Source organism: Carassius auratus, chromosome 28 (genome assembly GCF_003368295.1).
Source record: "Carassius auratus strain Wakin chromosome 28, ASM336829v1, whole genome shotgun sequence".
In the NCBI taxonomy this organism is placed as follows: domain Eukaryota; kingdom Metazoa; phylum Chordata; class Actinopteri; order Cypriniformes; family Cyprinidae; genus Carassius; species Carassius auratus.
Window position 1 is genome coordinate 6586764 of NC_039270.1, and position 13868 is coordinate 6600631.

Genomic DNA, 13868 nt, shown 5'->3' on the forward strand with positions numbered 1-13868 from the left:
TTCAAACTGTTCACTGCAAATGTGCATTTAGTAATAATAGTACATAAAATATGATGATGATAATAATAATAATAATAATAATAATAATAATAATATTAATAATAATAATAATAATAATAATAATATGAATGAATCAACTTTGCAATATTAGGATATCCAAAGTAATTTTAAGCAGAAGATAAAATAGAAATAACTCTTACAACAAAAGTACATTTAATTTGTATTTATAGGCTATTTTCAATGAAAATGAAAAATAAATAAATAAATACATTACAAAAATACTAAAACCATCCTGCGTGCTGAGTTCGAAAATATAACGTTACATGTAACTGGAATGTGCGTTTAACATTGTTTTTTTCATTCAAGGAACTATATATTTTCATTATTAACAACATAATGTGTTTTTCTCATCTTTTGTTTGTAGAATTTAGTTTTGTCTCCGTCATCAGACGAGAAACCGACGCGCGTAAAGCACAAACCTGCGCGCTCGCGATTAAGAGCCCAGTCACCATAACAACCGGCCATCCAATAGAAGAACGGGAAGCTGTTTACAGGGGGGTGTTGCGTTGCTGGGGTGACGGACAAACGTCCTGCGGCAGGTATTAAACTGAGCCCCTGCAGCCCCGCAGACCTCGAACCGACACACTCTCCCGGAGTCCCACGACCGGAGGCTGCTACGCCTTCATCCGACGCAGTCCGTGCTGCTCCGCTCTCACAACTGCTCTTGTGTCATCTGCCATTCAAGCCTCATCAGTAAACACAGGTGAGTAGATCCGACCTGGGCTTCTGGAACACATCTCACAAACGTGTTATCATTAAAAAAAATAAAATGTGTTTATATGACAACAAATCAGATATTGAGTCAGTTGTATAGATTAAGTTGTATAGAAGTCAGTTGTAAACACTAAATGTATACTTTGGTCTATAACTAATGTGATAAAATAACATTATTTTTATGCAATGATGATGATGATAAAGTTGTAGAACTAAAAAGAAAACGAAGTAACATTGAGCATACTTTATAATAATAATAATAATAAAGTTGTAAGACAAAAAAAAAGAAAGCTTACTTTATAATAATATTAACAATAGCTAATAATAATACAATTGTAGAACTTAAAAGAACAATAGTTTATTACATTTTTTAAAACTACACTGACAAAAAAAGAAGGGCCTAAAAATGGAAAGATATAAGTTAACTGGTTTCATTCAAGTCAACATGTTATTTGATATTATTTAATCAACCGTGGTATATTTATAGGTTAAATCAAGAAATAGCTCTTTAGTTATTATCTAACAATCACAGATCATCTGCTTTTACAGTATAAACGTCTGAATATTGAAGGCAAGGCAGTAATTTGTGAAATCCTGGTGCACCTGCGGTGCTGAGGAATGTTGTTGGTTTGGGATCTGCTCTATTGTGTGCTCACAGATGCCAGTTATAAGCGGTTGTAAAACGCGACCTGTGAAGTTTCAGGAATTGTCTATGACCTCTATAAGCTGGAGAATGGATGACTTTCAAACCTGACTGCGGTCAAACTTTATGTCTCCTCCTCAGGATCTGGCTGGCACGGGACCATGCTCTCCATGAGTTACTCGGACCCCTGGCCGGAGGGCTCGGTGGGGCTGGAGGAGGAGGTGGTCACGGCCGCCGCTCAGGCCGAGCAGCTGGACCGGAGCTCAGTCGACTGCAACAGCAGCAGCTGCAGCTCCGACAATTTAGACGACAGCCTCACCAGCCTCCAGTGGCTGCAGGAGTTCTCCATTCTCAACGCCAGCGCCTCCCAATCCAGCCATCACCACAGCCACTTCTTTAGGAGCCAAGCAGGCTCGGATGCTCCCTCGTCTCCTTTAGCAGGAGATCCGGCATCCATGGGTATGCCGCTGACCCCAGGCAAACCCACAGCGGCATCTTTCTTCAGGACGCCTTGCTTGTCGGCTCTTCCCAGCCTGGTTGCTCACGGACACTGTCCAGATGAAGTCGATTATAAGACCAATCCTCATATCAAGCCACCATACTCATATGCAACTCTCATATGCATGGCCATGCAGGCCAGTAAGAAAACCAAAATCACTCTCTCATGCATCTATAATTGGATCACAGACAACTTCTGCTACTTCCGCCATGCAGACCCCACTTGGCAGGTAAGATGCTGCAGTCGAACTTTACAACTGTTTTAATGCCTTACATTCATTTGCACTTCATAGATGGCTCATTTGCATATCTGGCAAAGGGTATTTTGCTATTGTTTGAGCAGAATGGAGTGAGAGAAAGCCTTCTTAGAACCTGCTGAAGTGGACTGTGTATTGGAGAGAGACCAACAGAAGCCTGTTTTTATATAGAGGCTTGATATTTTTAGTGTTTGGATGACCACCAAACAGAGTAAGAGCTTTTCCAGCTTGGTTGTTGGACTGATGGCGCCTGCTCTAAGAATCACAGCAGATATGTGCAGTAAGGTGTAGTGTAAAAAGAGTTACATTGGGCATTTGTCTGATTTTGTCTCCTTAAGACATGTTTATAACTTAAACTGCTTTTCAAAGTGAGGCAAGGAGGAAGAATGAGCTCATAAGTTGGATATTTACAAAAAAAGGGGGATTTCTAAAAAAGATTTAAATGGTTTGGTGAATTATTAATTAACCACTTAACCGTAACATCTTTTCTCTGAAGAAAACGTAGACATTCGCTCAGTTTTTAGATATTTAAACTCATAACAATGTTTAACTAGGAGGTCAGTGCTTCATTTAAATGTGATTAGGTCGTGGTGGTTGGTTGGTTGGTTGGCATGCCAGTGGAGGCCTTTAAAGACCCTATGTTTGTTAGTACTCCTGGAAGTTGACAAAAATAACACTTAGTCTATTAATATATTGAGATATAGACTTTTAACTTATACAATTTTCCTCTTCTAGGAAATGGCCACAAATATTGACGATGCATTTTCACCTTACTTTCATATCTCAATTTTGTCCAATCAAATGCTGTTTACAATGAGAATAATACCTCTCAATAATACCTCAACAATGGCAGATAAGCTTTCATTTGTTAACATTAGTTAATGCATGGTGCATTATAAATAGCAAATTTTACAGAATTGATTAATTTCATTCATATTTATTTAAAAATAGCGTCGCAATTTAAAGTTCAGAAAGAAGTCACTTCTGTAGGTCAATGCAGCAAATTTGCATGAAAAATATAAACCCAATGTTTAATTCCCAATTCTGCAGATTTCTATTGAAATGAATGGAAAGGAATGGAATTTTGCCATTTGTCGAGTAAACGTGACTACAACTTTAATACAACTCAGTTCATAAAGAATGTCGAAAAGCTAAAAATGTATTAGTAAATGTAGAAATAGATTATTAAATGCAGTTAAGTTATTATTCATAAGTATTAGACCTTCCTGTATGGTTAAGTATGTGAAAAACTGGTTATACTTAATTTTAAGGTTCAGTCGCCTCAATAACTCCTAATTTGCTGCTTATTTATATTTAGTAAGGTAGTTGTTAAATTAACATATTAAGTAAGATTGGGGATATAGAATATGGTCATGCAGAATATACGCTTTATAAGTAATAATAAACAGCCAATGCATGCTAATAAGCAACATGTTAATGTTGAGTGTTGATCCATATACTAAAGAGTAACCTGAAAACTAAAGCCAAAAGTAATCAATCTCTATGATATGTTTTGTCCAAATTTCTTCGTTCAATAAGAAATACCTCCACATAAGAAAAAAACCTGCAATCAAGCTATTTCATAGGGTTTTTAAAGGGTAGTTCACCCAAAAATGAACATTTGATGTTTATCTGCTTACCCCAAAAGCATCCAAGATGTAGAACACAAAAAAGATTGTTAGCTTAAACCACTGCAGTCAATGAGTCTTATAATGTAAGTGAATGAGAATCACGGCTAAAACATTAAACCAAATGAAATTGTTTTTTACCTCTGATTTATGCAATTTCCTAAACTGTTAGAAACTCTCCTGAGAGCATCTTCTTCTTCTTGCTTTATGGTGGATTGCAGACTTATAAGTGCATTACCGCTACCTATCTCTTAAGTGGACCATTGACACTCCTAATTGAGATTGTAGATAGAGTGTCAATGGGTAATTTGAGAGATACGTGGTGGTAATGCACTTATAAGTCTGCAATCCACTATAAAGCAAGAAGAAGAAGAAGATGCCTCAAGCGCCAGCTGCTGAGAATGTTTCTTGCACAGACCAATAATTTTGTGTCTTTATACATCCATGCATTGTCATGAAATTCAGGGTTTAATTTTGTTTTGTTATTGTGTGTTTTTCTTTGTTTTATTGTATGTTTTAGCCGTGATTCCCATCCACTTATATATTATAAGACTGACAAACTGCAACGGTTTGAGCTAAAAATCATGGTTTGTGCTCTACTGAAGAAACAAAGTCACCTTCATCTTGGATGCCTTGAGAGTTAGCAGATAAACATAAAATTTTCATTTTTGTGTGAACTATCCCTTTAATGCATGACTTCATATGTTTAAGTGCATCATAATAAAGCCAAATTCCAATACACAACTGAACTATAGATTAGACTGGAGATTAATACATATTATTATTGATTTTCTCCTTCATCGTTGCAGAACTCCATCCGCCACAATCTGTCACTGAACAAATGCTTTATAAAAGTCCCGAGGCAAAAGGATGAGCCAGGCAAAGGTGGGTTCTGGAAGATCGACCCCCAGTATGCAGAACGTCTCCTCAATGGTGCCTACAAGAAGCGCAGGATGCCCCCTGTGCAAATCAACCCAGCTCTTCAGAACCGCCTCAGGATGAACTCTCACGCTGGACAAGCTGCAGCCACCGCAGGGATGGCCAGAAACCTTTCCGTGAGTCCTGAGTCTCAGCAGCTCCTGAAGGAGTTCGAGGAAGCCACGGGTGCCGATCAGAACTGGGACCCTCGTTTGACTGAAGCCACCATGTTGAATTGTTGGGTCTCAGGAAAGGGCAGCAAGAGGAAACAGCCGTACAGGACTGGTGGGAGCAAAGCTCCACGACACGCAAGCTCCCCACTGTTGTGCATGGACGAGCAGGAGGACTTAAGCTCCCTGAAGGGCAACTTTGACTGGGACGCCCTGCTAGACTCGGCCCTGAATGGAGAGTTAAGCTTGAACGAAGGGTGTCCATTGAGCCCTATACCTCAAGACGAGGACTTGATGGTTAGAGGCACCCATATCAGTCCCCTCGAACTTCCCGGAGGCGTCGCTGAGAACCATGTGTTGATGGAAACTCAGAGGAGCAGCGAAGCAGACTTTGACGAGGAAACCTTCCTGGCCACTGCATTTCTCCAGAGTCCCTGGTCGGAGGTGGAAGAGGGCAACCGTCCCGACTTCCTCTGTAGCTCAGCGGTCAGCATCGATCAACTCTTTGACCTGGGAGACTCTCTCGGGGGAGACTTAAGCAGTAAGATCGAGTCTCTCCTTTGAAGAGGTCATCAGCGAAACTTGAGATTCAGGCCTTTGGGCACAAACAATTCAACGAACAAAGAGGGTTTGGACTGTTTACCCCCAAAGATTTCATGCTGGATTCCATGAAGCCCACGTGAAGATGTATTTTTAAAAGCGTATCAATTTCGACTACTGATTTTTATGATTATGTTTTTGTATTTGACATGTTATCTACCTGCATTACAGCTAATATAATCATCCCTAAAATCATCATCTATCAAATACTTGGAACATGGGATTCAGTGACTCGTATGTATGGAGGTAGAAAAAAGAATAAAAATGTGTTGTTTACAATTCAACTTTACATAGCAGAACTGAATAGTTGAAACAACTTATGGATAAAGAAAAATATTTTAGACATATTATATCATACTCACACAAACTCAACTTTAAATCAACTGTGCAAATGAAATTGTGCATTATGCAGCCTTCCTTGCGACTGACTAAAAATAAAGGTTCTTAATTGGCATTCATGCTTCCATAAAGAACATTTAACATCCATGGAATCTTTCCATTGTTCAAAATGTTCTTAAGAACTGTTCTCTCAAAGGATCTTTTGGGGAATCCAAAAGTGGTTCTTCTGTATTGCGATGGGTCTCATATGGAACCTTTATTTTCAAGAGTGAATTTAAGTCGTTGATCTCAGAAACGCCCCAGGGCTACACATTTTGGATGTTCCACCTGATTTATATCATCAGCTCATTGGTGGAGGCTCTGAGGCCACATCCATAATGTGCAGTGCTGAGGTCCTCCACACCAGGACTGAAGGCCACTGGTGTAGAATATTGAAACAGAATTGTTTAGGTTTCTAGAAAACAAATGAGCTGTTTTAGCACCGAATGGCTGATAGGATGAAATTTTGTGTATTTTGGGGATTCCTACCCATGTTGGATTATTTGGTAGGCAGAAGTATATGTGCCAAACTTTCTCTCTTGCAGCTGAATAGAATTCGACATGCACATCTAACCACTTTCACGCACATATTGTGTTATGAGTGTTACGCTGACTTCATATAAATGATATTTTACTTCAAGACAACTTTTATCTTCTTGTTTAGATTGTTAGTACTAAATACAGTTTAATGGGATGAGTTAATCTCTTGGGAAGATATGTCATTAAAGTAAACAATAAAAAAGGCACTAATATACCAAACGGTTTTTGTTTGTTTGTTTGTTTTATCCAGAATATGAGCTCAACAATTACTCCATCACTCCATTGGGTTTCAGTAATGTCTCAACTTTGTATGTGCCAAGGAAAATAAATGAAAAAAAACAAAAAACATATTCGTTTATTTCTATGCCTGTTTGTCCTGATTTTGTCATGTACCGAAATGTGTCCAAATTTGAAAATACAATGACATATATATAAATTAAATGATTGTGTGGCAACAAAACTTCTTCCAAAGACACTAGTGGGTTGATTAATAGTTTTTATTATCATACCTGTCATTGTTCTATAAGTTTTACACATTTTCGGTTCCTTATTTTGGTAATTTTGCTTACTTAATGATTTCCCCCCCTACTGACACTGATACACATGGAACAATGCCTACAAAGCGTTGCCTTGTTTCAGAGACTGACAACGTCACCTCAGCATCACCGTCTTTTGAATCATGTTTAGCCTATTTGAACATACTGTACTCCAGATTAAAATATAAGACAGATAGCTCATGTTGTGTGTGTGTTGTGTAAAAGGGCATAAAAAAGACCTTTTTCTCAAAGCAACATCTTTTACTCAGTTCATGCTTGATTCCGCTCCATTTGTGCTCTTGCTTTTGTTATGCGATGGGAGGGACGTCAAACAGAGCAAGACAGTGTGTGTGTGATTTACACAAGCATCTCTCTGCTTGTCTTATTTTGGGGGTGTCGCTGTCTGTGTGTGGGAGTGTTTAGGGCTTTGTTTGTGCTCAGTGAGATTCTCGTACCCCCCAGAGTTCCAGTCAGGCCTGCCCTCGCCCGGCCTATGTGGGGTCCAACGGGGACGACGTCCCACGCCCTCATATATCACTGTGCTTTTACATAGATTAACAGGAGCATTGGGAAGCTGTGAAGCGCTTGACTTGGACCTCATAAAATGTTTTTGTTCTGTATTGAACAGTCATTTGTTAGGAGACTCTCACGTAATCTGTCAACAACATGGTTTTGATCAAAATCTACGAATTTACGTTTCGCCTAGAAAATGGAGCCTATTTTAGAACTATTCAAACTTACTGCATTTTGGTTTTGATTTTAGGATAAATGTGACCTGGATATGTTCACATGACATTCAGCTTGTTAAACATTGACAGTTTTGTACAATACAATGCTAATTTAATTTCTGAGAGAACTAGGGTGTTTCTATTATTATTACTTTTTATCATTAACTGGCTAATTTATTACAGCTTCTATGTAAAGAAAAAAATGTCTTGACAAAACAGAAAACAAACTATATAAGTACATCTCTGTTAAAATAATATTCTAGATTAAATGCAGAAAAAAGGTGCTGACAGAATAAATAAATAAATAAATAAGAAATAATATTTTAGATAAAACTTTGTTAAAAATAAATAAACATGTTGACATTCTAGATCAAACAAACAAACAAATAAATAAATAAATAAATATATGTTAACAAATAAAGAAATTAACAACCAAAAAGGTGTTTCTATTATTTAATAATTTATCACTGCCACTCTGTTAAAAGAATATGTCATGTCAAAAGTTATTAAATGTGTACACAGAAAACATAAATAAAATAAATAAGAATATTTCAGATAAAACTTTGTAAAAAAACATGTTGACATTCTAGATCAAACAAACAAACAAACAAATAAATATGTTAACAGATAAATAAATAAATTAACAAAAAAACAGGTATTTCTATTATTTAACAATTTTTCACTGCCTCTCTGTTAAAATAATATTTCATGTCAAATGCTATTAAATGTTTTAATGAATGAATAAACAAACAAACAAACAGATAAATAAATCTGTTAAAAACATTATAGTCAAACAAACTAACAAATAAACAGATAAATAAAGCTCTTTTAAAAGAACATTCTAGTCAAACAAACAAATGAATAAATAGATAAATAAATATATCACTGTTAAAAAAACATTCTAGTCAAACAAACAAACAAATAAATAAATTAATAAATAAATCTCTGTTAAGAAAAAAAAAAATTCCTTTAGGATGGTTTGATGTACTGTATACAGACTGTTATCCTTCAGGTTATCCCCTCTCTCAGGAGAGGTCTGGGGTAACCAACCCAAGCTGGAATAGTCATTCCAGGTGAAGTGTGCTCGTAATTATAATGTGAAGGCTTGGTCAGATGAGAGGCCCTGTAATCAGATCCAGCTATTATCCTGCAGTCTTGCTGATAGCTACAGGTAAGGAGAGCACACTGATGAAATGCAAAACCTGCTGCTTTTGTCTTTCACTCTAACAACGTTCAAAACTAAAAGTGTAAAAAGCTTTCTAAGCAAGAGATAATGTAATCAAAATACAGCCAAGCAACAGTGTCTTGCTGTTTAGTGTCAGGGTTATGTGTTTCAAACCTATGAGAATATCTGTTATACTGAAATTAAATTTAAAATGTAGAATTGACAGTTGGATTTAAAGGAAGTGGATTGAGAATGGAATGATATTAAGAATTCATATTATTTTTTTTTCAGTACAATTTATCTGCAAACATACAAAATATTTTGGAAACATTAGATGATCTTGATTAATATTTTAGTTCATTTATTATTATTTTCTTTTTTCAATTTTTAAACAAATTACAAATTTAATTCAGGATGCATTAATTTGATCAAAACAGTATATACTTTTACACTGTTGCAAAAAATAAAATAAAAATAAAAATCAATTCCAAATAAATGCTGTTCTTTTGAACTTTCATCAACACATAATAATAATTAAATGTGTTACAGTTTCCACATATGTAAAGCAAATTCAGATTATTTCTGTGCGATCATGTGACACTGAAGAGTGAAGACTGGAGTTATGATGCTGAAAATTCAGCTTTGTATTACATAAATAAATCACAGTTTAAAATACATTCAAATAGAAAAATTGTCATTTTTAATTGTAATAATATTTCACAATAATACTGCTATTACAGTTTTTCCCCCAGTATTACAGTGTTAAGGCCCATTCATCCCAAGCAGAATAACTATAAAGATAACGATAAAAATATAATTCTAAAAATCGTTCTCAATATTAAAGAATAGCAGAGTTCACACCACAACTAGAACAATAAAGTCACAGAGAAACGGTATCGTTGGAATCATTTTCAGAACGATTTTTTTCTTCAGCTGATGAACGATACAAACATTGACACCCAATCGGAATCCACCCTGCTGTAAAGAGCTCGAGGATTTAAAGCGGCAGACGTACGTGCGCTTAGAATAAACTGACGATATCGTTTGCTGGTGTGGAGTGGACGCTAATATCTTTATAGTTATCTTCACAGTTATCGTTCTCAGTGTGAATGGGCCCTTACTGTGTTTCCAGTGTTACTGTCACAAAACATTTAAATGGTATCTAATATAGTTTAGAGACATTTATATACATTTTGTAATAGAATGTAATCGAATATACGAGATAAAATATATATAAAATGGCCAAAAGTTTAATGTAACATTCTTGGATCAATTTAAAAAAATCTATTTTTACTAACCAAACTATTTTAATGGGTTTAACCTGGTAGCAAAAAGCTCTTTGTCCAATTCAAATTCACACTGAATTCCTCAAATTCGGAATTTTCCTCAAGTCTGTTTGACGTCACATCAGGGAAATGTTATTCAATGAAGGAAAACATTCAGAAAGGAGAGTAAATATCAAAGAGGTCAGGGCTTTACTGTCAGGCGGTTGAGTCAGACATGAGACTGTGGGATGAGGGGGGGCCGGACCTACTACATTGTTGTGAATTTGAGGACTTTGAGGCTTCAGGACGGGGTTTGCACCATTTCCCGCACAACTCCATTGGTATTCTGCTTCTGTGTAGCACTAGAAGAGCCGAGAGCCTCTGATGTCTCAGACAGCTCTCATGTGCTCAACCGATCCCCATGATCTAGACACAAGAGACGGGGGTGGAGCATGGAGCCGAAGGGGAGAGGAGCAGCGAATACATCTTTTTTATCACATGGGCCGTGAAAGGCCAGTCTCCTGGGCAACTACTGGTGCTATTGTCATGAGGGCCGAGCGCAAAATGGGCAAGGGTCCATAACAGTCCCTGTGGCCAATGGTGGGGGTTTGATTAGGGAGAGCTGGCAGGGGTCCGCCGGCCACTGAGTTATTAGGGTGATGCTGTATGTCTTTGTGAGAGTGCACTGACCTTCCAGAGTAGAGTCCGAAAAGGGAAACATGTTATTTCTTTCTCTTCAAGGTTTACTAGGTGTCTTAAAGGGGTAGTTCACCCTAAAATGTAAATTTGCTATTAATTCAAACAGCAAATCCTATTCTTAAGTTCTTAAGATGTAGGTGAATTGCAGTCTTATGAAGCAAAACGATAAGTCTGTGCAAGAAATTGAACATTATTACCTGTAATTCATAGCCTCAGGCTATGAGTGATGTTTGGTTCACAAACAAATCAAAGTTTATTTCATTATTTGCTTAGGGGTAAAAAAAATAAATAAAAAAAGGAAATATTTTTGCAGGTGTTTACTGTTAACCTAGATGTGGTCCACATTACTGAGAATGGCATTTAAATGTATATATAAATACTGTATGTGCTGTGCACTTTCATCTAATTAACAAAATAAAGACACACACACACAAATGACAGAGGTGAGAAATCAGCAGTTAAGAAAGCATCTGATGAGAGCGAGGTGGATGTTTGGACAATTCATACTAGTCCAGTCACATGACAAAATCCAGTTTACTCATGTAGCACTTTATACAATGGACTGCTTTGAGGCAAGCAGCTTTAGAGTATTAAACATGATAAAGCAGTGTCAGTGTTGCTTTTAATTACAGTTAAAACTTCAGTTTCTATTATAAAGCAGCTCTCCTGTGTGTTCATGTTTTTACTCACGTCTGGTCTGACCAAGACAGACTGAACAGAAGAAGGAGGAGCCACAGAGCCACACCCACCTATTGCATCATCACTGCTGACCAATGGTAGTTTAAAGGTGTTTATCATCTGGAGAAAACTTTGCCTTAAAGTTTGCTTTGGCAAAGATATTAAGAAATTACAAGCCATCAGCTTACTGTGTGTTTGGTTTTATATGATAAATTGCACAGACAAGAGATATTATGCTTGTTCGACAAAATTCAACAAGTCTACACAATGAAGCTGTGCCCTGCATCATTACCACATGAACGCTGATATCAGAGACGTGGAGGTCAGGCGAAGCAGTGGACCATGACACGCTGGGACGAAGGTGGTGGGTGTGTGTGTGTGTGTTTGGTGTGTGTTCTCAGAGCCACCGTCTCTTTGTTAGCGAGACACTAGCGGCTGAGTAATCCGACATCCATCACCAGCTTAGGCAGCAATACACACAGTGAGCGAGCACAGGGAAAACAATATGTAGTGAAACAGTGGGAAGCCCTTTATTCATTATGCAGGGCTGTGATGCTCTTTTGTAGGTGTTTGGGGGTGGTGGTGAGCCTGCAAAAGAGCCCAATGACAAAGCCATTTCCTGCTGTTTGCACAGCTCTTTGTAATCATCTGCAATAATGCTGTTTATCATGTTGCTAATGAGTGGAGACGTGCTTCAAACAAGGGGTTTCCAATGTTGTGCATGTTTCTATTTGAGGAGCGGTGGCACCTTAGTAAAATTCTTCTATTTTTATTTAAGCAAAACAAGTAGCTCAAAATACCTGGAAGAAAATTAGATATTAACAGTGTGTTTCTCCATTTCTTTGTGTATTAATATATATGGAATTGCACTGCTGAATCACACTAAAATATGCATCAATTTGACATTGAAATGGTTCATTTGGCTTGTCCAGCCATGTATGGTCTTGACTTTTTTGACTGTTTCCGACAATGAAAATCATAAATAAGATGCTGCTTCTTTATATGCATACTTCCCTACATAGTAAGTGAACAACACGTGAAAAGGGTGTAAGGTCTGAATTCACAGTGGTACATGAAAAGTACTCAGATGACCTACTGCTTCTGGTGATATCAAGAATTGGGCATCTGAAGAACAATCCCATGAGGCTACAGGAGGGGATGGCAGTGAAAAGTTGCAACTGTCACTGATAGCACAAAAAAGTGTGTCTGGATTAAATGCATACATACTGCACACATTCATAATATTTAGGGCATACATTTTAAAAAGTAATGAAGTAACCAAGCTAAATATTAACTATCAGTAGGCAGTTTTGGCCACATGCTTATGTCAGATGCTTATTTCACATGATCTATTGAAATAATATTGAGTTAGCTTTTGCTATTTCCATTTTATAGTACATGCACTTACAGCATATAATCACCCTAAAAAATACAGATTATAAGGTAACATCATGGACTTAACATATTAAGATAAGGTTTAGTAGCTTATACTAAGTAAATAGTATGTACATGTAAAAAAAAGGACTATAAAATAAAGTTGTACCTATAAATTAATTATAATTTATGAATAACTACAAACACTCGGTCCTATAGCAACACTCTTCAAAATAAAGCTTCCACAAAGGGGGTTGCTCAGCAATGCCTAAGAATTTTGGGTTTCTCAAAGAACATTTCAGTGAACAGTTTGCAATTGTTTGGAACTTTGTGCAATGGAAAGATTACATGGATGTTAAAGGTTTTTCATGAAACCATGATGCCAATAAAAGGAAAAAAACTTTTTAAAGAACGTTTAAAGCATTTTCTCTAATTTGATGAAACAGACATCAGATATTCCTCATTATTTTCATAACTACAGGGGCACCTCCCATAAAGAAATCACAGTGATTAATCAAATGTATTGTATACGTTATGTCTGTGCAAAGCTAAATGAGCCTGCAGGGTAGTGTTTTCTCAGAACGTTTCGAGTCTGTGAGTCTACCGTAGTCACAAAGGATACCTGCTTTCGGTTTCTTCAGGAGAACCACATCTCATTCATTTTGCATTATATAACAGCTTAACCTTACATAGCCTGACAATAGCAACAAGTCAGACCAGTCGCATGTATGTTTCAAAGAAGTGAACATGGCAACCGAATGGCACCTTCAAGTGCAGGTTTGTTGGCTCAAGGTTATCCAATTCGTACAGGTGTCAAGGATGAAGCTTCTGTTGTGGAGACCAAGAAACAATAGAGGCGCTAAACGTTCATCACATACAAACGCAGGTAGAGAAGAGCTCACCTGACACCTGATCTCACCATGGCCTCAAGAGAGCCGGTGCCGCAGGGAGAGAGAATTACAGCCGAGAGGTGCAGAGAGAAAAAACAAACATAAACAAGGCCCACGGTAGCCAGGG

At 37.2% G+C, this 13868-nt stretch overlaps 1 protein-coding gene across 1 annotated transcript; it reads left to right on the top strand.

Annotated features, from left to right (window-relative positions):
- Positions 1-530: 530 nt before the first annotated feature.
- On the top strand, positions 531-6625 carry foxj1a (forkhead box J1a). Its single transcript, XM_026207447.1, has 3 exons — positions 531-763; positions 1559-2145; positions 4610-6625. The coding sequence occupies exons 2-3, from the start codon at positions 1579-1581 to the stop codon at positions 5450-5452; spliced, it is 1410 nt and encodes a 469-aa protein (XP_026063232.1). The 5' UTR covers positions 531-763; positions 1559-1578; the 3' UTR covers positions 5453-6625.
- Positions 6626-13868: the final 7243 nt, after the last annotated feature.